This window comes from Ambystoma mexicanum, chromosome 3p (assembly GCF_040938575.1).
Source record: "Ambystoma mexicanum isolate Mex_15411 chromosome 3p, UKY_AmexF1_1, whole genome shotgun sequence".
Taxonomy (NCBI): Eukaryota; Metazoa; Chordata; class Amphibia; order Caudata; family Ambystomatidae; genus Ambystoma; species Ambystoma mexicanum.
Genome location: NC_090925.1, coordinates 1,135,594,715 through 1,135,621,877, shown reverse-complemented (window position 1 = coordinate 1,135,621,877; position 27,163 = coordinate 1,135,594,715). Strand labels below are relative to the sequence as shown.

At 44.5% G+C, this 27,163-nt stretch overlaps 1 protein-coding gene across 1 annotated transcript in view; it reads right to left on the bottom strand.

Moving 5' to 3' along the window:
• The window catches only part of MEIKIN (meiotic kinetochore factor), a 1,264,509-nt gene that overhangs the window by 1,180,000 nt on the left and 57,346 nt on the right, over positions 1 to 27,163 (bottom strand). The window contains exon 2 of the mRNA XM_069650059.1: positions 3,162 to 3,246. Coding sequence (XP_069506160.1) covers positions 3,162 to 3,246 — 85 coding nt within the window. The remainder of the gene's footprint in view (positions 1 to 3,161; positions 3,247 to 27,163) is intronic.

Genomic DNA, 27,163 nt, shown 5'->3' with positions numbered 1-27,163 from the left:
GCACAGATGTTGTTAGATGTGATTGTAATACTAAAGGCTTTAATGTTCCTCAGAAAAGATCGAACATTCGATCTCTGTGGCATTTTTCTTTTTTTTTCATATTTTTCGATTTCTTCTCCAAGAATGGGTTGTTCGGGACTTTTTTGTCAGTCTCAGCTTTTTTTTAGTTAAAGATAGAAAACAATCCTGCTTCAGTTGGAATACCCTCTTCATGCAATCTATCTTGATCGTTTATCTCAGGTCTGTTTCCAGCACTTGTCTGGGGCGTGCCCTGGCCCTCTGGGTTACCCACCAATCCTTCAGCATTCGCAGAGGTAGAGGGTAAACTTTCTCTTAGATCTTCTTGTGTTATCAAGTTCTGAGGATCTTTTTAGATAAAAATTCCGGTATTTGTTTGTTCAGCTTCTCATGTCCCACAGGTTGTACTTGATCCCCCTCAGCTACTGCTTGTGCAGACTTGTCGTCTCGCTCACTAAGAATTGGATGATCAACTTTTTCAGTCATGATTACATCTGTACGTGTATTTTTATTTTATCGCTATGTCCTTTCGTTTTCGTGGTTGACTTACAGTCGTTACTTCTCTAGATGGATCAACATCGTTCACCTCATTATTTTTACTCATGTCAGTTATGCCGTTTGTACTTCGTAAGGGGCCTTGTTCCTTTTGGTTAGCATAATTTTAACCAACTGCTAACTCACTTAAGGCAATGTTACTAGCAACAAGGGCAATATCCAACTTCTCAGGCTTTTGAAGATCCTGTTTTTGCATTTTCAACAGTGCTATTGCTTCTCGAGCAACTTCCGGAAACAAACGCTTATCTTCCGCGCTGTTTTTGGTGTGTTCTAACATGACTCTCACATTTGCTTCAGATCTTGAATTTCAAACTGTCAGTGCTTAGTTGCTCATTGCCATTTCTTGCTCCACAGCTACCATTTTTGTGTTCAGCAGAGCTAATAATGTTGTTTGATCTTTCATATTCTCATTTAGCTGTTCATCAAGTTTGTTAAATGGAGCCATGGTTATGGTAAGGGCTGTCATTATCAGCGGTTCAGGTCTTTACTGAGCATGTCGGAGAGATTGTGTGCCAAATTTTCTGTTGGATTAAGAGTCTTGCTTTTCCGTAGGTATTGCACAGCTATGTGCCTCTTCCTAGTATTTCTATATTTTTCAGTCAGTTATTCGGTAGCTGACCTTTCCGATGAAGATGATGAGTAAGAATCCTCTATAGTAAAGTTCTGAGGCTCAGTTAGCATCTTGTCAGTGTCTTTTTTGTGAGACAGTTACGTACTCATCCGTACTAGACACCAGTCTTCTCCTTTTTGCCAGAGGGTTTGGTGCCAACTTCAGATTTCTTTCACTGATATTCACTCACTAGGCAGTTCGGGGGCATCGTTTCCACTGAGGCTGTGGGCACTGGCTTGTACCTTTAGTGGTTTCCCGCCTTTTGCAGCTTCACCAGCAGTTTCAACAGTTTGCTGGTTTTCAATCCTGGCATTAATTGTAATAAGATCTTTCAGGACTTTGTCCAACGCAGCAATCAAGCTGCGTCTGTTTGTGCTTGCAGTGCTGGTACTAGCACAGTCATCCTGTGGCATAGTGGGCGTTGGGCAATTATCACTATGACCTACGGCTGGTTCTACATCAGTGTGATGCTTGGTGGTATGAGAGCTTGGATAAACATAGGCACGGGGAGACACGTTCTCTTTGGGTCGTTCTTTACGGGCCATTTCTCCTGCCCAAGTTATTTCTCTTTGAGTTAAAACTGCACTCTCACATGTATATTCATATTGTGTCGGGTCCATTGCGTCTGAGTCACACATGATAATTTTTTGGGGCTCATACGAGTGCAGTGTGGCTCATGACGCTAATGTTTGTAATGACAAGACTGTCGATGGTCAGAAGTCTTTTTAAAAACGGCAGTAAGTGCATTCACATTCATACTGGTAGTTGAGCAACATAATCGTGGAACGATAGACGCGTCGGTTGAAATGACAGCCCTGCAAGAAGAATTACGGCTTTCAAGAGACAGGCTACATTCTAGCATGATCCCATTGATTCTGTGCAGTTAGAAACACAGGGCTACTCGCCGTACAGTCAAAGACAGTGTCAGTAGTTAGAGTGGAGACAGAAGGGAAGATCTTTTTGCGGGACACGGTGCTACTTACCAAAGGGCTTGCGCAGCGTCAACGCGCCTCTCGGGATCTTGCAGCCAAGAATCGTCGTTGGCGCCGCGTAAGAGGGGCCCCCCCTTCCTACATCAGGGTCTGCACAAATACAAACCAAATCAGCACTCGCTCCCATCACGCTGCTACTAGCAAATCCAGACGAAATAGCTATACAGCTGGGCATGCAAACCTTTATTTCATCTCCACTTGCCATATTGCTTAGGTGAAGTCGCAGGGCGCACTCCAGCACACCCCACGCAACACGAACAACTCTCCTGCGAACTCTGCGTTGCTCCGCGACGGGGGTAGGGTTTTGGAAGGAAAAGTGACTTCCTTCACAAAACGATGTCAATGGGGCACAAAACATTGGTTTGCAGGGAAGAAGGGCAAATCCAGTCACTGCAGCAAGAAACCCAACACGAACAACACTCCTGCGCACTCTCTGTCGGGGGTAGGGTTTTTGAAGGAAAAGCAACTTCCTTCACAAAATGATGTCAATGGGCCCAAAAGCTTGGTTTGCAGGGAAATACAGTCACTGCAGCAAGAAACCCAACACGAAAAACACTCCTGTGCACTCCGAAATCAATTATGCAAATCCATGAAGGCAGATTACAAAATCAAGTAGCTCAGACGTTTGCGATTCCAACTGCAACCCAGGGATATGGGCTTTAAGAGCCAACTGTCGCTTAAAGAATAAGAAAATAGGAAATGTGTTAACCTTTTCTCTTCTACCAGATATAATCCAGAAGGGGAGAAGTACATTCAATAAAATTAGATCCAAAACAGATATTAAAAATTATTTCAGAAAAAGAAATAGTCCTTCCCTCGCCATAGACCAATAAAAATGTGTTAGTGATGATTAACTCCTATGTGAAATTCAGCTGTACGAGCAAAAAACACAGCCACACAAGCTACTCCGTCACATTCTTTGCACTTGGTGTACTATTAACAGCCACCCGAATGGCTGCACATATTTTCAAATACGCAATACTTACGTGTACGACATGGAAGTGTTGTCCTTTTCGTTCTCCAAAATGTTTGGCAACTTTTTAGAAGTGTTTTTTTTCACTTTTCCTTTCACTAGGAAAACAAAGAAAATGGGTTAAAAAGGGAAAATAAAATAGCAAGGTTATTTGCACGGCAGAAGGAGAAAGAAAGTTACACTTCTGGCTACAGTTGGCTTAAATGATGTTAAGAATGGACTTACATTTATTGTGGCCCACATACTGCAATCTCTTACTCCAAACGCTTGATCTCCTCCACCCAGTGGTGTGACTAATCCACTCTCACAAAGATATTCCGCTCAGTACAAACCATATACCTGAAGCACCTGGGTATGTAGTGTGAGAAACCTCATGGTGTTCTCACAAGTAGACCCCGGGGATCCATTGCTCAGGTGGCCATCGCTCTTGGATTCCAACCCTGGGGGCGGACCAGCGAGGGAGGATCACATGGGCAGGGGGTCTTTGGGGACTGTGAGGAGGGCATTCGAAGGAGAGACATGGTATCCCCGTTCCTTGCCCCAATCCATCCTACCCACCCTCGTTGTTCATGGGATATTGTCACCCGAGTCCCATCCTATATCTCGACCTTCCCTCACAAAAAGGGAAGATAAAATATCCTGGATGGATAGGGAGAGCAAATCCTTTTTATAACTTTTGACCTTAACAGTGTCTTTCCTTCTTCAAGAACCAATATTCATGGTCCAAGTAAGAGGAGGAAAAAAGAGTTAAGTACATGGGATCGGGTGAGAAGAAAGATCAAGCTGAACATAGACAGGACCGAATATTAATATTCATTTAGCCGTCACCCATTTAGACCACAGGAAATACTATCAAGACCCATGCCTGTATAATAAAACAGAGATGGAATACTCTGCCACAAGGGGAAGTTATCTCATTAATAAAAACAAGGGTAGACGATGTTCCTATCTCCGTTGTTGATCTCCTAATAGTATTCTAGTAAATGAACTTGACCATTAGTCTAATTTTTGATCCCATTTCACTTTACAGCCCTCTCCCTCAGCTTCCAGTGGGTATTTCCAAACTCATTCCCTCTCTCCCTCCCCATTTCCAACAAATACTGGGACGAGGAAGAGGCAACCGAGAGTAGTGAGGATCACCTATGAGAAACATTTTGAGAAACAAAGAAAAGACTGCCACCAACTACCATCAGGTTGTCACATAGAGTCAGGCAGGATCAGGCATTTAACACTGACCACTCAAACCTGACTCCACTTGACTTTTCAGGACTAAAGGACAGACATGTCCTTTTAATTGGAATATTGAAGGTCAGGCAAGCCCAACCCTAACCACACACCTGCAGCCCATTGATACACCCCAGGTGTATAAAAGAAGGCTGCAAATAGAGCAGAAGCAGTTGGGCGAGCAGGAGGGAGGCTGCATGGCTGAGTCCAGCAGGGGATCCCTTCTCAGTCCCAACCCAGATTTCAAAGATAAAGCAGAGCAAGTAGAGGAGCCAGCAGGAGAACGAGTTGGGAGGAGAACCGAGCCGTCAGAGATGCCCAGGACCAGAGGCCGGCATGCCAAGACGCAGAGGAACTGCTGTTCAAAAGGGCAGAAGAGTGACCAGGGAGCCGTGTCTCCAGAGAGCCAAGAAGAGTCCGTACACAGGAGCATAGAGGCATGCTGGTGCACTGCAGAACCTGTTCATGTGAATGCTCATTCCCCTGGGCCATCGAGACAGCCCAAGAGTGTCTCAGGGGCAGGTGGTAAGACCCTGACCTTGGAACAAAGAGCCGGATTGAAGCGTTGATGCAGAAGTCTTCCGGTGAGTTGGAAAGCTTTGCAGAGCCGGGTGGTGAAGAGCGCGATAGAAATTAACACCAGGCACGTGTAAAAAAGAGCACCGCGTTTGAATGGGCGCTCGTTTTAGCTGATGGGAAATCTCTGACAAACATACTAGTAACAGTGTAAGCGCGAGATGCACGTGTGCATGTTGGACTATGAAACAATATGAATGAAAGAGGGCCAGAAGCCTGTGGACAACGTGCAAGAGGCACAAAGGAAAGGACAGTATAAAAGGGTGCAAGCAACCCGAAGGGGGCAAGAAGGCTGTGGAAAAAGGTGCAAGAAGCACAGAAGGAAATCAGCAAGTGCAACAGTGCTTGAAAGCATGAAAGAAGCATGCAAAAGGCACAAACAAGATAAGGAAGAAAGTTCAGTGCAAGTATGCACGGAAAAGTCCAACGAACATATGAAAATGCAGAAAACACCTCAAGATAAAAAGTGCAAAAAGAAGTGTAAGTATCGAACTAAGAGAGAGGCAAAGGGTCAGAGTGGTCACGCTGATGAAAAGTAAAGAGTCTAGCTTTTCAAAAGCCTCTGATTCTACCCTATAAGAGGATGATATGCAGGAAAGATAGTAGATAGGAAAAGGCACATCCTGACCGGCTGCTTTGTGTTTTGAAAGCTGAAAGAGGTCGAAGCTTGGGGAAAGGAACCCTGAGAGTCCTATTGAAGAAACTGACTGTTTTGCATTGAAAGCTGAAAGTAAACAAGTTAAAAAGTTTGGGGGAAGGAAACCCCAAGGTACTCAAGGACGTTGGAGGTGTTTGAATTCACTGTAATGGCCCTGAGGAGAAGGTTGTACGAACAGCCCTGGTGAGTGAACCCCTCTTTGTGACAGTGACCAAATTGCACCTGATGAGACGACCACCTGAACTGCTATTTTTCCTTTACGAAAGACTTCCTATCACATTCCTGTACAGCGTTTAGACACAGACAGACTTCTATTTTGGACTATTAGACTACTACGGCCATTACAAACATCAGTTAAGGGAACCATCCTTTTAGAGTTAGGTCCAGTCAGGCATTCCACCACCCCACGAACTTTAGAAAATAAAGGTTTTAAAACGAATACTTTTGAGTCTGTGTCTCTCTAGATACCATGCCTGTCGCACAGAGGCCATGATCCTTAATTAGTGTATTGCAATGCAACTCAGTTCAAGTTTATTAAAACGTGGTTTCAATTACTGAACATATAACGCAAGTGAAGGGATGGTCTGTGTTGGCAAAATGAAAAAACCTAAAAATTGTATCAATGTCACTTAAGGCAAATGGATCTTGCCCCAGGTTGCATCTCTCATGCATTCTCAATGGGCAATGTGTGAGGTGTCGGAAATGCGAGACAGACACAAAGTTGTAGTTTCTGCAATGTTTGCCATTTTATATTTAAAATAAATAGGGATGAGGTAAACACCTATCTGTCCTTATCCTAACGAGAATGTTCCTACCTATCAAACTAAAACTAAAGAAAAATTAACAAGTGTCCAAATTTATCATCCCATCACACCAATAATAATAAACCAAAGTTTACAGGGTAAATATATGCGATTTTAGATCAACAATACAGTGCAATGGTCAAAACCTATGATTCCCCCAAAGAACTCCTTGTGACCAGGGTTCGTCTCCCTTTCCCTGGTCCAATTCAGAAAATCCTTTGCAGAGTTTGATTCAACAAGGTTCTATACAGTTCAAAACAAAATGTCTTTTCCATACAATATGTCCTTCCACTTTCACAAAAAAAACACTTGTTCAAAATCAAAACAACTGTTTCCTCCATAAAATGTTCTTCCCAGGATGCAAAGCAGATATAAGGATACCACAATATTCTTCCAATGGAATACCTTTGTCACGAGAGCACAGCAAATGTCTTTTTTTATACAACAGTTTATCAGGATGAGAGTGTTTACAATTTCTTTTCACGACACATTTATGCCGCAACCACACTTATTCAAAACAACTGCTTCTTTCCTGGTACAAGCTCCAGCCAGGAAGAAAAATGCCTACACCTACAATTGGTCTTTTCTTCTTCGTGGCAATATCTGTTCCAAGGTTCTCCACACCAGTATCCCATGTGAGGAGAGTTGAACAATGTCTGCCTTTAGTCTTTTGACTCTTGGCAATGTGGGTTAGAGGTTTTCCTAAACTGGCATCTCAAGAAAGGATAATTGTGCTCATGTTGCCTCTTTACTGCCCCCTTATAGCCTGTTGGCTGTTGCCAATGTAGGTTACAGGTTTCCTCAAGTTGATATCTCATACACGGAGAATTGCTCCCTTGTTGCCGCTTTACTTGATATTCAAAGTTATTTGTTATTGCTCCAAGAAATTGACTGGATTCATACAATCGAGAATGTCAGGAGATATCATTTATACAGTAATTTACTCCTTGATGTAAGACCTGTTTGTCCGGCCTAATTTATTAAATCTCCAAACATAACATGGCAAGCTCAAATTATGCAACTAAGACTAAATCTGCTGCCAACTCGTGAAATCTTGGGTGTTAGAGACAAGATACCCCTGTGAACAAAGGATATGTAGATTCTGTCTTCTTGCAGACCAAGTGGAAACTTTGCGACATGCTATCTTACACTGTCAAGCTTTGAATGATCGAAGATGCTTCTATTTTGTTCAGTTGCAGCTGTATGAATTATTATGTGTGGAGGGGATATGTGTGGAGGAGATATGGCAGTCTATTATGTTCTCCAATGGCAAAAATCAATAGATTGTTGCTGGTATGCATTTTTTTAAAAGAAATGTTACCTTTACCTTTTAAAGATTAATTCTTGTGATATAGAATGCCAAGAAGTTAATTTGTATGGGATTTATTAATTGAATTGTGTTTGCATTTGTTAAAGGTTATGTATAACCATATAATAAACACAAAGATATTGTTATTGCATAATGTTCTGCGCTGAGTGCCCCTGGGTTGCCTTTTCCTTCAGGCCCACTCACTGGGCTTCATTGACGTCTCCACGTTACTCCCTGCTGCTGCAGCGGACCTATGTAACGCTCACCTGACTCCCACGGAGGCGCTGGCCTGGTTCGCGCTGATGTGATCTCTTCTAAGGTGATGCGCAGGGTTCGGAAGACGGACTGGACCGGGCCCCCAAATCTGGCTTGTCTGGCTCGCAGAAGTATCCTTCTGTAGGTGAAAATAGGGGATTAACTGTCTGCGGGGTAATGCAATCAGCCTCCCACTTTCCCCTCTCACCCTCCTCGAAACCCTTCTGTGATTCCTCGTAGCGTCTCACCTTAGGGTCTGGAAGGACGAGCTCTCCACCCTGCTTCTGATGCAGGGGCGCGTTGGTATCCAGTTACTTCACTGGATTTTCGGATTGGTGAGAACCAAACTTGCTTGGCTTCCAGGTAAGTTTTTTGATAAGAGGTTCCCCTTGTGTCCATGCATTAATGTACTAATGCTAGTGTCTTTTTCCCCATAGGGGCCGGGGTACAGAATGCCGGGGCACAGGCACCGACCCGAGATGAGAGGTGAAATCCTTGTAGAAATCAGGTAAGTCTTTAATGAGCGTTTTTTGGTAATGTCTTTTCATTCGCTCATTAACGCTGATGTCTCTTTTTCCCCTTAGGGGCCGGGGTCCGGAAATGCCAGGATGCGGCGCGGACCCGAAATGAAGAGGGAATGAATCAACAGGTAAGTCTTAACATGGAGATTTAGCTTTCCTTATTCCCTTCTCTCTCTCACCTTTTGTTCTGGTCTTTTTCTCCCTAGGCGCTGGGGTGTGACTGCGAATCCGGATGGTCGCTGCTGAACATGGATGCGCCCTGTAAAGGTGAGTGGAATGCGGCGCTGCAGCGATCGACGCGATGAGCTTTTAAATTAAAGTCTTCCTTTTCAGGATTGTCGGCGAGATGTCTCCGGGATGCGGATTTAGCAGGTAAGGACTTTTCCTTCTTCTGTTCTCTTCTTCTCTTCCTTTGCAGGTGATCCAGGATGCTGGCAGGCGTGGCAGAAATCAGGATGCAGGAGCAGACACGGTGAGCGTCCAGCTGCTAGATGCAGAACAACGCGAAGCACATGTGGCTGTTCGGGTGGGGTTTAAATAGCCTTGGAAGAAGTTCCAGGTATGTATCCTTCTTCCAATCAGGTATGTATCCTTCCCCGACCACGCCCGGATGGTAAATTAGTCCCACAGGTAAAGTAGTTCCTTTCAGGCCTCAAGGAGGCCGGGATCCTGCAGCATGGTCTACATCAGGTAAGTGCACCCAAGCACTTCCATAATGAGCCTGACGCCTATGGCGCTAGGACTGATGTCTTTTATGAGCCTGGCGCCATAGGCGCCAGGACACTGTCCAAAGGGCCCTTATATGGGGTTGCTGGGTCCTTCCTTGGGGACTGGATGTCCGCTTTCGGGGACGCAGGGCTTGAACCGGCTCCCCGGGAGCGGGCATCATGACAACCTACTGCGGTCTGCCCATAGTGTTGACAGCTCCCGCATAGCTTCAGCAGTCTGCACAGCTCTTCCCCAGAGCTACACAGGATCTGTTGGGTCTCTGTGTCCTCCCCCACACCTGGGCAACTCACTGCGGGTTGGGTGTATGTCTCCCACACGGCTGGGCTTCTCAGCCCGCTGCTGTCCATGACTCAGCTTCCAGCTGCACGCACTCTGCAAAATCGCCTGCCTTCTTTTCCTGCGCTGGCTAGAGCTGGTGCTCGTCCTTCTGCTTCTGCGGCAACCACAAAAATGTAAACTGCTTCTGCCTCTCCTACTCCTTCTCCCAGCTCGGCCTCATTCTGGTAGGTATTTAAATGTCTCACTTAGGTGCCTTGCTTTACAACAACTAGACCGCACATTCTTTTCAATATCACTTATGATCGTTACTAACTCTGGGACCCTCTTCCTCATTCCAGTACCACAGGCATTATGGATCCTGAAGTCCATAGTGGTTTAGGTTCTTTTACATTCATTTAGTTTTAATTGCTTTGTGAACTGAGAGTTATCAGAGTTAGGAGGTGTTAGAAGAATGGTTTGTGATTTAACATTGGGGTTAAGACTTCAACCCAAGACAAAGTCATGATAATTAGAGGATGTCACATTTAATTCATGAACTGCCAAAGTACAAACCTTATTCTGACTGGATGACTTTTCATAGAACGGTCTTTGGGTTGTTTCATGGGAGGGATGTGTGCAGGTACAGCATGCAATTAGGTATCTGAGAATGATATGGCCCACTTCCTCATAAGAAGACTAATGCCACATCCCTCCCAACGGAGTCACCACTTCCCTTTGGCAGCCATCTCCTCTCATGTGATCCTTCCTCAAAAATGAAACCCCCAGAGTTAGGATCAGGTAACGCCTGCCTTCCCGTGGTCACATGGAAGGAGATGTTGGGCTGGGGTTCAGTGATGACTCCACAGGATTCATCACAAAGGCAATTAACTTTGATATACAGAAAAGGGATAAAGGCAAAGGTAAAACCAGGAGTTGGTAGTGTCAGCTAAAGATATGCAGAAAGGTCTATGCAGCTGGCGTGCAGGTGCCAGTCCTCACATTGATGTAAAATCCAGCAATGTTACCTAACCACTGGTAGAGAGTGCTCAAATGTTGTTAAAGTAAGATGTTCAATAAAAAGCCACTTGACTTGTAAGACCAATCTGCTTTATGGAACAAAGCCATCAAGACATCTGAACAATGATAAATAACAAATAGTCAAGAAGAATGCAAAGAGGAAACTGTCAAGTCCAAAAATCTCTTCAGTCAAGGAGAAATAAGAATGAAGAGTTAATCACTTGCTAGTGGATCCCCAACATCCACATTAGTTTCCGTTTTCTCGTACAAGTTGCAAACAGTAAACTAGATGTTAGTGTTTAAAAATAATACATCTACAGCTTTATTCACCTGTGTATCTGAATTTTCACCATCACTCAGACATATTGCAAAGGAAATAAAAAGGCAAACCAGCATTATAAAATGTGGCAATAATAGGCTGCCAACAAAGGATACAGTCAGCAAGAAATTCCGATCATGTGTAAAACTACTTTAAAAAAAATGCTGGACAATGATATATTTTCACATTTACTATCACATGACTTCTTAATCTCACCCTACTGCAGCCAATGCATGTGTTGAATATATTTTGAAAATATATCAACATACATGGAATGATAAGTACTGGAAGGAATTCCTAGAAGGCTGTAGCTGGATTCATGCAGGCACCAGCATAATGAATGCCAATCTAAAATTTCAGGCAAAAAAAATAATCTATAGCCCAGATCAAGATGATTATTTCCATCAGATATTAACATCCGACCCTATTACATGGGCTAAAACCAACAATTGCATCGTCATAGCTAGCAGCAAACTAATATACACCCACACAGTATCCTTATTCCTAACAATAAGCAAGGTGCAAAGCTTGGCGCATGTAATGATTATGCTTAGTGCTTTACTGGATACACCCGTTAACATTTTTGCAAAGGTTCTGCTGGAGGAGTTGCAATAGCAGGTAGAGATAATCTGATTAGGTCCAGTTTAAACTGGTTTTTAGAACAGAACTGATCACCTCAACAAATATTATGGCCCTGGCAGAGACCCTCCACGATACAGTTCAAATCAGAAAAACCACAACTATATGTTCTCTTTGGGGATCATTCCACATCCTTTTTCAGGGTTAGTCATGAGAAATTCTGGTGAAAGCAGCAAAATTGTGTAGTCCCTCAAAGTTTATTAAAATGATTGTGGCCCTGTATGAAGATACTAGGGCAATGGTAAAACAAAAACTCCAATAGAGCAATCACACAAGACATTCCAACTAACGGTAGACTTCACCAAAGCTCTGCCCTTGTACCCTTGTGGCTTGATTTGTATATTGTGGATATTTTGAGGAACTCTTCCATGCACACACCTTCCCTCCAAAGCTAAGACAACATCATCTTCAATGTCCTGGCTACACCACTGGCTTTGTACTTTTAGACTGGTGATCCTATTGGCTTGCAAGGAGCAACCAAGTCCTGGAAGTAAACTGATCTAAAACAAATGTGCTATGTAAATAGAAAAAAACTGTAAAAACAAAGTGGTACATGTGGTAAGGAGACTTGAGGATGTGAATAGCTCATACATTTTACCTAAACAACTTATGTTTGCTCTTAGGTGTTTCCATGTAAACAATAGTGGGTGTAGTGTAAAATTATTAATGCTTATAATTTGAAAAATCTTCCATACCGTAATCTAGGAATGAGGGGCGTCTACTTGATTGAAAAATGAAGAATGGCTAAGTTGGAGGCCAATCTTAGAGTGCTACAGAGCAACACCTCTAAATAGACCTCGATTGGTTACTTTAAATGTCCAATTGATTGTTCGTTAGAGCACTAATCTTTCGCCATACGATTTGTTTCCCAGAGTCAAATAAATTGTTACTAAAGGAGGAGATTACAAATAACCAGAGAAGCTCTTTTGGGTAGATGACATCACACAATTTGAATATTAATGAAGTACAGGATCTGCTTACATATTACTCTATTTTGAAGCAAAAAAACTGCCTTGACTACAACTCAGTGTCATAGAACTAGTAATACAAGGTTTGGGGAGAGGTGTATGTTAAAAAAAATGACGACGAGGAGGCTGAATCCTCCCCTCCTCCCCACCTGGCCCAAGTATATAATAGCCTAAGAGGAGAATATTACATACAAGTTAATCCATTTCAACATGTTACCTCACATGAAGTTATGGGGGACTGGGAAAAAAATAAATAAGAAAAACCATGGGAGTAAGGCTCTTGCTGGCCATGTGGCAATAAATACAATGACAAACTTAATTTAATGATAAAATGTGTGTCTACAAGTTTAAGGATTCTGTGGCATACTTTTAATCTAACACAATAGATGTTTTTTGGAGACAATTACCGAAGGGGGCGGGGGTGAAGGTCAGGTCAGCAGAAGTGCAGTGTATGTTGTACGTGACAAGGCCAGGAGTCTGGCCTTGTTGAGAGGACAAGAACCCCTCTTTCCAGGGATCTGGAGGATAAGGGAGTAATTCAGAGGCCGTTCTAGCCTTAGCGTTGGTGGTGGCAACAAAGAGGGCCCAAGTTCCTACCCCTTTCCCTTGTGCCTGCATGTTTTACAGCAGTACACCTCTGTCTCACCAATCTGATACTCGCCAGTCTCCTCATCCTCCTCCTCTTTTGTAGAGATGATTAACCAGAAGGCCAGCAGAGGGCCAAACCCAGATGAACGCCCCACGTCCGCACCAAACCAACATAGACCGAGACACCAGTGAATAAAATCAACCCACCAGGATGCCATAAACTCAGTGTCCCATGGTGGCTTCAAGGAAAACTGAAGAGAGCGTGAGTGCTCCAGCAGAGACACCCAAGACCAGCGGGAACGTAAGGTACCAAATTCCCTCCAGAGACTATACTTACCAGGGAGAACAGCCACCATGGAAACCCAGACAAAGACTTAGACACTGAACTGGCAGAACTGCCATTGGCCTCCTCTGGCAACTCCTCACAAGAAAGGGGGCGGGTCTTAAACCACTATATGCTTTCTACATGTTGTACCACCTCCACAAAGGGGAAGCTAGAACAGGATTGCCTAGGTAAAGGTGGGAGGGATATTTAAGAGACATTAAACAGGAAGTGTGGGTTGTTCAGTGAGGTTAAACGAGAATTACCACCAAGAGGCCAGAAGGGGGAAGTAGACTGGAGTGTGGAGGCTTTTATTGAGAAGGTGAGGCATTGGTTTGTGGGAGCAAGGGAACTGCAATTTGTGGATGTGGTTTAAGTGAATAAGGATGGCTTATGTAGTGTAAGAGGTGTTTGTGGATTGGGTGTGTGAGTGAAAGAAGGGTGCGTTGTTGAAATTGGGTGTAGTGGTAGGTGTAGTGGTGTGGGAATTTGAAGAGGAGTAGTAGTAGGAGAAGGAGTGGTGGTATGAGAGGAGAAGGAGTGGTGGGGAAGAGAGGTGGCCATTGGAGGAGTAGTAGTGTGGGGGAGGAGTAGTAGTGTGGGGGAGGAGTAGTAGTGTGGGGAGAAGCAACAGTAGTTTGGGGAATAGTAGTGTGCATGAGGAAAGGTGTCAAGCGTGGGTCTCATCTTGAGAGATGTGGTCTTCTGTTTTCTGAACTGCCTCTTCCTACCACAGAGGCTCACGACGCAGGTGACGCCAAGGGACAGGAGCCAAGCCTTGAGGGGAAAAAAGCATGCACGCATGAGGGGGAGAGAGTAGTTACAGGAGATGCGTGGGGCATTTATTGCTTGGTGGCCGCCATCATGGAAGAGGCGCGAGGGGTATGACCAGGGGCATGAACAGTGGAGCATCGAAGTGGGCTACTGGGTTTATCTTCTCCTTAATCGTAATGTTATGTTATTTTGCATTTGTATAGCGCCTTATATACCATTGGTATGGTCTGAAGGCGCTGGTAGGTTGAACGCCCTTGGGAACTGAAGTTCGGGTCAGTAGAGAGATTAGAGAGAGTCCAAAGGTGCGTGTGCGCACCAGGTAAGTGTGCAGCGGTTGCGGATTCATGTGGTAGCTGCTTCTTAGCGGTAGGTGTGGTGGTTGAGAGTTCAGGAGTATGTGTTCGGTCTGGCCGGAATTATCCAGGCTGAGTGTGGCAGCGTTAGGCCTGAGGAGAAACGCCTGGCTGGGGGGTGTGAAACCAGCGATGTTTACTTAGAGTGATGGGGAGTGAGCGGCAGATGTTGATATGAGAACAGTTATACCGAATGGTGTCATAGTATCTCTGTGTTCTAGTTGAGTGGTGATGTAAGGAGAGAGTAAGCGTGGGGTGTGATATGAAGTATGCTCTTTCAAAAGTTCCTTGCATTCCAAAGCATAATATATATGTCACGCAATTCTGAGCGGTCGGTTCCGTTCTATGCATTTTGTTTCTCATCCGTTCTATGCACTATTCATCTGCTCTACGTACTCGTCCGTTCAGCATACTCGTCCTCTCTGTATATCCGCTCCATACACTCATTCGTTCTATGCGTTCATCCGCTCCACAGACTCATCTGCCACTCATCTGCTCCGTCGTCATCCGCTCCATATACAATCATTTGCTCCATATACACTCGTCCATTCCACATACACTAATCTGCTCCACGTACACTCGTCCGTTCCGCGTACACTCATTCGCTCCACGCACTCGTCCGTTCCGCGTACACTCATTCGCTCCACGCACTCGTTCGCTCCACGCACTCGTCCGCTCCACACACTCGTCCGCTCCTCAACACAATCGTCCACTCCACACATTCGGTCAATATATACACTCGTCCAATCTACCCACTCGTCCAATCTACACACTCGTCCAATCTACACACTCGTCAAGTCCACAACACTCATCCGGTCCATCCATTCATCGGTACAACATATTACTCGTCCACTTGACAATACTACTTGTCTGCTCTACGTATCTATCCGTTCCACACACTCATCAGTTCTATGTATTTATCGGCTCCACACACTCATCTGTTCCACATACTCATCCGCATCACACACTTGTCCGCTTTACACACTCATCGGCTTCGCACATTCACCAGCACCACAGACGCATTTTTTTTTTCTTTGCACAATCATCTGCTCCACCCTCTCATCCGCTCCACACATTCGTCCGCTCCACGTGCTCGTCTGTTCTGTGTACTCGTCTGTTCTGTGTACGCGTCTGCTCTGTGTACTCATCCGCTCCTCAACACTCAGCTGCTCACCACATTCAGCCGCTCTCCACACTCAGCTGCTCTCACACTCTTAAAGGGTCTAAAATACTTGGGTGAACCCTTCAAGGTACTAGATGTCGAGGTAAGTAATTAGATGCCAACCACACCTTGTCCCCCGATTTATAGGAAGCAGGCTCACTCCTCCTTTGGTCCACATATTTCTTGTGTTTGCACCTCATGCCTCCCATGTTACGCAAGGTAATCATCTGGGCTTCATGTAACATGTGAAGATGACATTCCAAAGCGGGCAAAGGTGTTTCTTATCCTAAAAGCAATTGAAAGGCACATGGATGGCATACATAATAGGACATAAAGGCCTTGCACCTTGGTGTGGAATGAGCAGATAAGTTATAACAAAACTCTGCTGTAGCCAATAACGATTCCCAGTTGTCTTAAAAGGCTGATGAAAAAAAGCTACTGTTCCAGAGTTTGGTTCACTCCCTCGGCCTGACCATTTGTTTGGGGGAGAAACATAAGGTATTGTACAGGTGCCTCCAAAAGGAAGAGATGCATGGGGGTCTTTGGTCAGAGATGATTTTCGTGAGCACACCATGAAAGCAAAACACGTCTCCAAGAAGCACCTCTGCCATTTAGCTTGCTGTAGGCAACTTAGACAGTGGCCATAAATAGGACATTTTCAAATAGCAATCAACCGTCAACATGATGGCAGTACAGCCATTGGATTGTGGTAGATCGATGAAAATCGGTTGAAAACTTACACCATGGTCCTCTCGGTGTAGCATCCAGTAGCAACCTTCCTTGAGACAAAAGACAAGGTGTTTTGGATTGGAGTGGGTGGTGACAAGAACAGAACATCCCGAGACAGAGATAACGACCAGATGTGTCGTTCTAGTAATGTTTTCGTTGGAAGAGTCCACTATTGCTTTGCAATGGGATTGTCATGACACTGTCGCAGGACCTTGGTTTGCAACCCATCCTGTAGGAAAGCACAAGCTGTCCTGAAAAAAACGAGGCAGTCTTGTTTCTTGCACAAGTGAAATGGATTGTTCTTCTCAAGATACAAGAAATATAAGGATGCTACTGTGGCCAGGTGTTACTTCTGAGAGGAAAGACCTAACGGCATACACTATGTATTGAGGTGGAATCAAGTATTCTGCAGGACTGAATGGTAGTGGCACTTCTACATGGAATCTGCTAGAAGATTGTCGTATTGTAGGAAAAATAAAACACCCAGCGTGTTGACAGTTGTTTTGACATTCCAGTTGTTTAAGTACTTGTTAGATTACAATTCTCAGTTCTCACTTCATTCTTAAAACGGGCACATAAAAGTTGGTGTGTCCGTTCAAGAAATGCTAAGGGATGTTCCACCTTCTCTTCGGCCAGTTGTTTCAGATGGGTCAGTCTAGAACATTTAAGACTTGGTGGTGTCCGGGTGAATTAAAATCATGGATGAAAAAAATACCTGTTTTAGCGACTGAAAGGCGTTTCTGGCGTTATCGCCCCATCAAAAAGGTTTGCGTGTGGAGTCCCTAGGGAAATGGTTCTGCAGCATCCCGCCAAAGCTAAAAGAAAACTCAAGGAATTGGATTGAATATACACCATTGACAAAGTGAGAACGTACCTCTTGTATGCAGACCCTCTTGTATGCAGACATGTTAATTGATGTAAGGGCAGTGGGTGCGTTTCCAGAATACTTGAGCAACTCCACAAGTAGCTCTTGGCATGCCGAGGTGATGAGGCGGAGGTTAAATTTGCTTCCCACTAACGCCTAGAGCATTAAGGATATGCAGGTTTTGTTCCATGCCTCATCAGGTGGAAACCCTACGTCATATCCTATGACACTGTCAGTCTCTGGAGGGTAGTCATATGTTTTACTTAAATCATTTATTGCAATATAATGTTCTTATTGAGAGTGTGGCAACTTATTAGGATTTCATCTGGTCGTAATCACTGGTTGGTTGCGGCTATACATTTCTTAAAAGATGTTTTATAGTTATGTTAAGGAATTTGTTGGCTGTGGTAACTATGATGTGCTTATGTTATGTTTTGAATGTTTTTTCCCTTTCAAGGTTTAAATGAAATGTATTTTCTATTTTGTTTTAATTCAGTTAATGCTGTTCCGAGATCATGTACATGTTATTAATTGTGTTTTTTTAAACAAATGTATTAAAGGTTATATTGTGTTTAACCAAATAAACAAAAAAAAGAGGTTTTCTACTTTTCAAGTTATTCATTATTGGAGCAGTTAAGTGTGTACAACAGGAAATTAATTTCATATAGAAGTTTAGAATACCTAGAAACATCTGAACCATAATGGTTCGGTGCTCTGGCGAAGGCACTGTAGCAAAAATCTTTCTGGGATTCATAGAAACTCCTTTAGAAGATAGAATGAATCCCCAATGTTTTGGGTTGGCAAATAAGTGATGTGCTCCGAGGCTACTGCACATGGCAAATGCGAAAAATAATAAATACTAGAATGTCACCCAAATAAACAATGACTTAATACACTAGATCCGAAAAGACATGGTCCATAAAACGATAGAAAACAGCCGGGTCTTGGAAAGGCCAAAGGGCATAACTCATTACTCAAAATACCCAAAAGGGCGTACAAAAAGCATTTTTTTCAATTAATCACCCTTATGGACGCGAAGCAAGCGATAGGCCCCATGCAAGTCTAATTTAATTAAAATAGTTGTGCCCCTAAGTGCCTTGAGGATGTCCAGTATCAAGGGTAAAGGATACCCGTCTTATTACGGTCTCTCAGTTTATACTTCGGTAGTCCAGGCAAGGACAAAGCTAAGTGGTATCCTTTTCTGGTACAAAAAACAGTGATGACCAAGCTGGGGATTTGGACCTTATGATAAGCCCATTCATTAGGTTTGTTTACAGGTAATGGCGTAAAGCTTTTTTTGGTTCCCAGAGTGTGTTAATCTGGCAAAAAGGAATAGTGGACCTCGAATCAGATCAACAGCACAGTCATAGATCCTATTAGGTTGTATCTTCTCATTGTTATCTAAATGAAATTCAGAAAACTTTGTAGTTTGAGGCTACAGACCGAAGGCTCAGCACGTTAGGGGTGTTCTGAGGTGGATCTCGAACCACGCCATCAGCTGCCATGTCGAGACTATGTATACAATTGTGCACACAGTACTGGGAACCCAGAAACACACTCTCAGCAATCGAGTTGATGTAGGGGTCATCAGGATCACAGGAAAATGAGCAGTCCTAACTAGGTCAAACGATATGTTCTCCACTTTCTTAGAAACATTAATGTTGAGCTCTAGTGTTTGCTCAGTCACTAGTTCAAACAGCTGAGGTTGCCGGTAATCCCCTTCAACCGGTAAGGTGGTTTTCTGTTGTAATCTAGGGACTTGGTAACGCAGAGATCAATTCTTCATCCATTAAATGACTTGCTGCTCCAGAGTCTAGTAGAGCAGGTACCACTGACAATGTAACATCATTCAAGAGTAAGACTAGTAAATGTCTGGATTTGCATGCTTCTGTATTGGCATGGGTGCTACTGTCGTGCTTTTGGGAAACTCAGTGTTCCTCCGCAAACCAGTTCCGATTATGACTGGGAGACAGCATTTCCCTGCTTCCTCTTAGGTACCACCTAAAATTCTTTAACCAGATGGCCTTTCACATCGCATTACATACATAGGCATTGACTTCTGCAGCAAGCCCTTTCCTCAGGCGTTAGAGAGCCCCTTGCTGCCCCAGTTGAAAAGATTCAGGAATATCACCAATGAGTTCAAATTAATGCATTCTGGTGGTCCCAGATTCTTGCTTGGAGACAAACAAGTTGAATAACCATAGTCATTAGATCACTGAGAGTGGCAGGTCAGGGTACCTGGGCCAACTCATCTTTGAGTTTTTCACGTGAACAAGGTAAATTGTGCTTCTTCTGGCCAGGCTGTTTCTTCAGCCAATTGTTGAAATGTAGTGATATATTGCAGAGAGGACTTGGTTCCTTGTTGGCAATACAGCAGTCTATCTATGCGTAATAAGTAAATTCGGCACTCCCAAACATTTGTCGCATTTCGAGTATGAAGGCATCATATTGATCGAACAAGGGACTAGAAGCTGCGACAACGGGCGTGGCCAGGGCACTCCCACTAAGGTAAGAAATTATATAGCCTACCTTTGCCCTATCTGTGGCAAACAGCAAGGATTTAAAGGTAAACTCTGAATCAAGCATGCGTTTAAGAATTCGGTCAATTGTTTCTGTTCACCTAAATATTTGCCAGAGGGCAGTTCTTGTCAGGTTTTAAGGAGTGGTGGGGCGCAGGAGCATGTGTTGTGGCTCGTCACATTACAGAAAGGCTAATACGCCTTGGAGGTGCATGGCCATTGGGCCCAGAAAAACATTACCCAGAGTCCCTGGTGGCTCGGGTGAAGCCTGGTAGGAACTCTAGTTATGTCCTGCCCTAATCGTGCCTGTTGCTGGAAATTAACGCAAGCAGCACGTGCAAGGCGCAGGAAGCTTCTCGCCGTTCACACAGCCCAGCTCCTAGGCTATTAAGTACCTGACACACAAACTGTTAACCGCTGGCTTCGCTTGGTACCACGTGGCTACTGACACACCAACCTCGCTCTGCGACAAGCTGAAATCCTTAAGCCGCCGGCTACGCTAGGTGCCAAACAGCATCTGCCACACCAACCTCCCTTGGCGAATAAGCAAACTCCTGACATGCTGGCTGATTTACACGCATGGCCCAGGAATCGTGAGTTCCCGGGCCAAAGATAACTAGTTCTGAGTTTTCGGAAAGCGCTGTTTCGACAAGGGCTGTCACTGGCTGCACACCGTACCCCCGACTTCTCAGGATTCAGCGAGCAAACTTTGCCAAATTTGGCTGCAACCTGCTGGATTCACGAGGAAAGACTCCAAGATCCGCCCCCTTTTACCCACAAGCCCTATAACATTGTAGGACCCGCGCTTTTGCGCGCGCGCTTTTTCGGAAAGCGCTGTTTCGACAAGGGCTGTCAGTGGCTGCACACCGTACCCCCGACTTCTCAGGATTCAGCGACCGAACTTTGCCGAATTTGGCTGCAACCTGCTGGATTCACGGTACGCTTCCTGCTTCAAGCATTGAATACAGAACTTAGAGAAAAGACTGCCAAACTTTTCCAAACTTTTTCAATCCTGTCGACCTTTTGTCTCTCTTTCTTCCAAATATTAGAGGAAAGACTCCAAGATCCGCCCCCTTTTACCCACAAGCCCTATGAGATTGTAGGACCCGCGCTTTTGCGCGTGCGCTTTTTCGGAAAGCGCTGTTTTGACAAGGGCTGTCAGTGGCTGTCTGTGGTCTGCTGGGGTGGAGGGGTGAAAGCAGGCTCATATGTTATAGCTCCACATAATTGTGGAGGCGTAAGTACGGAAGTTTAACAGATATTACTGAGTGATAGAGGGTACGGTGCAAGCACGATTTTTTTTTAAAAAAAATTTAAATTACGTGTCTTGTTTGTATTTAGATTTATATATATTAAGTTATTTTGTCTAATTATAACATTGAAACAGTTGACTATTATTTCATTTCTTGTGCATTAATACCTAGAAACAAAACATGACAACGAAAAAGTTTACATTAAATTCTGGCATGCCTGGGACGGCGACCGTCTCGTTGTTGCAGTTTAAAGCACAACCTGCGGCAGCAAAGCGTACTCTGGCAAAGTCAGCACTTCCAAGAGCGGGGGCGGGGAGTGCCATTCTCCGCCGCACAGTATCACTATCTGCAGGCATTCGTTCCTTCTACGATATAGAAATCGAAACAGGAGCGCGACTGTGCCACGAGGCAATCAGAATTAAAAACTCAACGGAGGCATTCATGATAGGGCAACAACCGGCGGAAACAACCTCACAAGTAGATAACCCAGCTGGGAGGGATGTGCCTTTTCAGGGCGATGAACAATCAGCGCTTGAGCATGTCGACAAAAAATTATCTAATTCACCACCAATTGATCATCCTAATCCCAGTCCGCAATTGCCAGTCAATTCACCGACCTCATCTAAGACAACTCAATGAGCCATTAACTCCACCAGACTCGTCGGATGTCAGGGCAGAAGTGGTTGAGGCGATAGCATTAAACGAAAAAGAGGCCGCTTGTGAAAAGGGAAAATTGCAACCCTTGCCCTGCCAGATATCCAAGCTGGACCAGCACAACAAGCTTACTGATGTTACATTAGAATTGGCGGTAACTTCAGGTGATCTGCTTATGAAAGAAACAGACCAAAACATTGCACTTTCAAAGGAAATAACAAAAGAGTGCGCAACTAAGGAAACAAAACATGGTGAGATGGCTATTAGTAATCCAACGCTGGCAACCTTTCAACCCATAGAACCTATCATATGCTCAGTCGAAGCACAAGTAAAATTGCGCAAGGCATACGAACACTTAACCTTGACGGGTGAAATTGATCAGGACGCGCTTGATTTCATGGATGCATCCTCTAGTTCTAACAACCCAGAAGCTGATATTTTATATATATGCTCGAACACAGGAGATCTCATACAGCTCCAAGAGAGCCACACACGGAGTCTGCTCGATAAACCAGACAAGTCGATGAGAAGTCCACAGGTGTGTGCTCGAATGGCACCGATGATGTTAACCTTCCTCAGCTTAATACCTCAGCTCAATCTGATGCTCAAATGGTAAACAAATCTCCTTCATTTATCGCCCCCACTCCAAGGCGGACAAGATTCCTAGACGGAGCTCGGGAATCTGATTATTTTATCCACAATGCACAAACAAAGCGATTCTCGTTTCCGGAGGCTCCGGCACTTAACAATACACTTAGCGCAATGAACACTGCTCTCCTGGCGATAGCGAAATTGTATGAAGCACTAGATAGTAAAATGACACACCAAACGAACTTACTTGAAAAACTGCTAGATAAGGGTCTTGTTACCGAGTCAAGACCAGAGGAACTAAGAAACCCAGGAGCAACACAGGATCCCACAGAAAAATCATCGGATACCATGGGAAAACCAGATTGTTTACCCTCTGAATGCAATTTTGTACCATCGAAAGAATCAGAAACATCTGAATGCAATTTTCTATTATTGAAGGATTCAGAAAAATCCATAATAGAAGTGATTGAGCCCTCAGTATTACAAGTGGAGATGAACTTGCGAGAAGTGGACGCTCAACTGCACCCAAATCAACATGTTGAAAAAGAACTACGAACCATTGTATCCGTAAACCCCTCAACGGAAACAAGTGATCAGTCACAAATTTAAAAAAAATATATTCGATGTATTTGAATCGAGTAGCAGAGGCCAAGTAATCCACACTAATAAACTTAAGCCGCCCAAGAATGGAAACCAAATACAGGATAAACCCATTATTCAAACTGACTCTAAAAATCAGAGATTGAAGAAACGTAAGTACGTAAGACTACAACATAAAAATTCAAAACAGATGAAGCCATCGCAGATAATAAGCGTGCCATATGAACCTCTAGACACCTTAGTGGCACTAACCAGGCAAGCAACCCAAGTAAGTGGAGAGCTAGCTTTTCGGGATGTGAATAAGATGGTCACTCCTGCAACGAGCACAACCATGTTCAAGGAAAATATGAATGGGCTGGGAATATCTATAGAGACGAAAATTGAAGAGTTCAAAGTCGATATGCAACTGATGTAGCAAGATGTGCGCAATCTAGCGGAGAGAGTAACGACATCGGAGATTGGCTTAAAAGGAAACCAGTGAGACCACGAAAGACCTGGAGATTGAAGGAGCTGGAGAGGAAAAATGCTGTGCTGGAATCACCGAGGATGCGGAAGGACGGGCCCAGCGCAACAACAATCGACTACTGGGAATTCCTGAGGGGTTAGATGGCCAGAACCCCACAGGATATGTCGAAACCTTACTACTGCAAGAGATCAGCGCTGGAAACCTCACACAGGGATTTGCGGTGGAGAGGGCCCATAGGTCCCTACAGAAACGATCTCCACCGGGGGTCGCACCCGCGCCCAATGATTGGAAAGGTCCTACATTTTGGAGACAGAAAAGTCATACTAAAGTTCTCATGAGAAGGAGGAGAGATACGACGGGACAACTCTAAAATAGCTATATATCCAGATAACACGCCTGCAGCCCAAAGGGCCAGAAACTCCATTGTACCAATCAAGGCCAGACTCCGACAATTGAACATTAAATATATGCTCATATACCCACCTCGGCTCAAAGTGATCTACAAAGGTCGACCTATCTTCCTCAAGACTCCAGCAGCAGCCACTATGTGGCTGGAGCACAACAACTTGGACGGAGGAGAAGAAACTGTCACATGAGTGGTAATCTTTTGTGGAGAGGGCAGGGGAAATGTGGGAGCTGTGACATTTACTGCAATGGTCAGCTTGATACGATGAAACACAAAGGGCATTAAGGGTTAACACGTTATCGAAACACTAGTTTGGCGTGGGCGGCGTCCGGCCGCCTACCTTGGGCTCTTAGGTCTATCCAGGCCTCCAGATTAGGCGCTTACCAGGCCTTTTTATGCATGAAAATCTTGTAAATACGACAGCTTTGTTATTTTCCTGTGTACATTTACACAGAAGTTCAGAGCAGAGGGCAGTGCAATGGTCAGGATACTTGGCAGAAACCAGAAGGCTTCTTTTGATTTTTATCTACATGGATGTAATTGCAAGCCATGGATAAAAGCCTCTGAAACAGAATGCATTTCTCTGAAGGGTTTCAAAAAAAGAAATTGCACACTGTGATAAAAAGGAATGGTATTCCATTCAGCTTCTGCTATGTTGCTGCTCATAGAGCAAATAGAAGCACTGTGCAGATTTTCCTAGCATTTTAGGATTGTAAAATTAATAAGCTGGAAAATTGCAAATGCGAATTCATATTTTGTAACAAATTATGTTTTTTTTCTTCCCAGTGAAGGCAAACCAGTATTGCACAATTGTATTTTCGGAGTTCCTGTGCTGTAGGCATAATCATGCAGAGGCAGATGTGTTCACTTAAATTTAATTTACACTCTAATTATAAAAACAATCTGCAAAATGATGACTCTGCACTGTTTAGTTTACATCCATTCAACCTTGCAGTGAATGGGCTACATTACTATAAATGGTCAGTGGCAGCATTGTTCAAGGGTCGTGATTGTGATTACACCAATAACAGGTGTTCTAGCCTCTCAAATATGCAAGACTACAATTAAAACGTCCAAAACCTGACTCTACAGGAAGTGCAAGCTCTGTTCAAAAAGGAACAAATGAAGGTTACATTTGTAATTGAAATAGAAATTCAGCAAACCCTTTCCGTGTGATAATCCAGATAGGTATTTAACTTTATGTAGCGCTTCATACACGGTTCATCCAACATCTAGGCACTGATTATGGTGTCCAGTCAAAGTGTCGAATGACAAAAGGTTTGAGGCAAAGGGACCGGAAAAAAAAGGTTGAGTGCCTTTTTTTAAATGTATATTTTTTTTGGCTTCCGTATAGGTAAAAAAAGTAGTTTTTACACCAAAAACGGCGTGATGTGTGCGTGATCTGTAGGTTTCAGGTTTGAATGCCGGCAAGGCCAACTCAGTCTTTCATCCTTTCAAGGTCGATAAAGGAGTTCCGACTTCGGTTTGGTGATAATTGTAATAAATATGTTCCATGTACAGCTCTTTGCAAAAAGTGCTACATAAATAACCATTTGAAGATGAGATTAGATAAAGAATTTAGCATGCAGTCCTTGCTACTGTACAATGTTGCATCATAACATTGGCATACCATTAGGTAGTAATAGATCCAGGAAATGAGGACTTTCATTAATCATCAAAAGACAATTCTGCTATCGAGCTGCAAAACACACAATGGCCCTCATTACGACCCTGGCGGAAATCGAAAAACGATGGCGGAAATGCAATACCGCCATCGAATAGCGCTCGGTGCGACTATGACCCGTCACCGCAAAGTACGAAGCCATTAGCGACACCGTAGTGAACGCCAACGCTAACTGCACCAAGCACGCGCGCGCGCGCCATGCCAAACCGCAAACACCACCATGGTGCAACGGTACGCCAATTCCGACCCTAGCGGACATGTACCTAACGCCATCAGGCATGGCGGAATGTACCATTCCGCCATGGCGAGAAGTACGGCATCGCGAATCAACCGTAAACGGCCCCACTGAGTGCCTGTACACCTCTCCCTGCCCACAAAGTACAACTCCCGGTAGGTGCAATGAAGTCACAATGCAACCATTGAAATGTACAAAGCACCCATGCATGCCAACGAACAAAAGCAACACAAGAGGGGCCAATGGGAGCTGCAGGTCACAGATGGCACGAATACAGAAGCCATCCCAATGGACATGACCACAGTCACCCACCAAGAAACGCACGCAAACACAGGCACCTGTGCCCAGCAACATTCCGAAAATCACATCATTCCACCAGTCCACCTGGCTGACCGGCATCCGTTACACAAAACCCAATCCCCCGCCCCTGAGCATGACAACATCCAAACAGTCATATAGGCAGCCCCCATCCCTGACCTCACGGGCTTAGTAGGCAAACGCGCCCAGTACAGTACCACGCAACTAAACCCCGAAGCTGGAACCCAATGCAGATCCCCTCACAATACATCGCCCCCCAAATAGGCATATGCCACATCACTTGCAAAGAAAAACGCTACACGGGCCAAATCAGAATAGCAATTTATGCACATCAAAGACACCAAGCCCATACAGCCATCAGGCCATGAACTCCAAAACACTAATCACCATTGTGGGCTGCATCCGCAAGAAATGACCAGCCACTACTTGTGTGTCGCCCTGTACCCCCATGGTACACAGAGCCACATTCACGTACGAAAAGGCAACATGGAAGCGCACAGAACCGCAGGGCTGTCCCAATGGGGAGGCACTAGTCCAGCTGAAAGGCCGAAATGTTGCTCCGAGACACCAGTACTGCGTAAGGGCATGTGGGCCATTGGCGATCGTCCCATAAGATCGTAATGCTGCTCCACCGATTAACACGAAGCAGCAGGTGTCGGGAGTAAAATCCATCTGCAGGAGTGGCATACAGATGGCAGTGGCAAAAGGGGAGGAGATACCTGTCAACCAAAAGAAAAGAAAAAGAACAGAATGGCCATCAGAACTACATTCCAACAACTCACTTCAATGATCACACGAAATCCACAGCCATATGCATGCTAGCCCACTCAAAAGGATCATCACCACCCCAAAACCACTTGCGACTCATAACCATCTATATCGAGGTGCAAACACCATCACAAACGAGTGTACCTGTGCATGCGTCTGTCAAAACAGAATCCATCAGATGGGAATGTCAACGTGCATGGACACAAGTGTCTGAGGGCGCCTCGAGACAGGGAGGGCTCAACAAGGCCAGATAGACGATGGTCCCACTATGGCAGCCCTGCATCACATAGCGTAGGGGAGGCGGATAGATCCCAAGAAGCCCTGTACATGGCAAACTCTGTATCAAATCACCTGCCCATGCATCCATTCATCATTCCCTCATCCCGGGATCAAAACGCCTGAATATTTACTCACATGACATTAGAAACATCCATTGAGTCTGTGCGTTATGC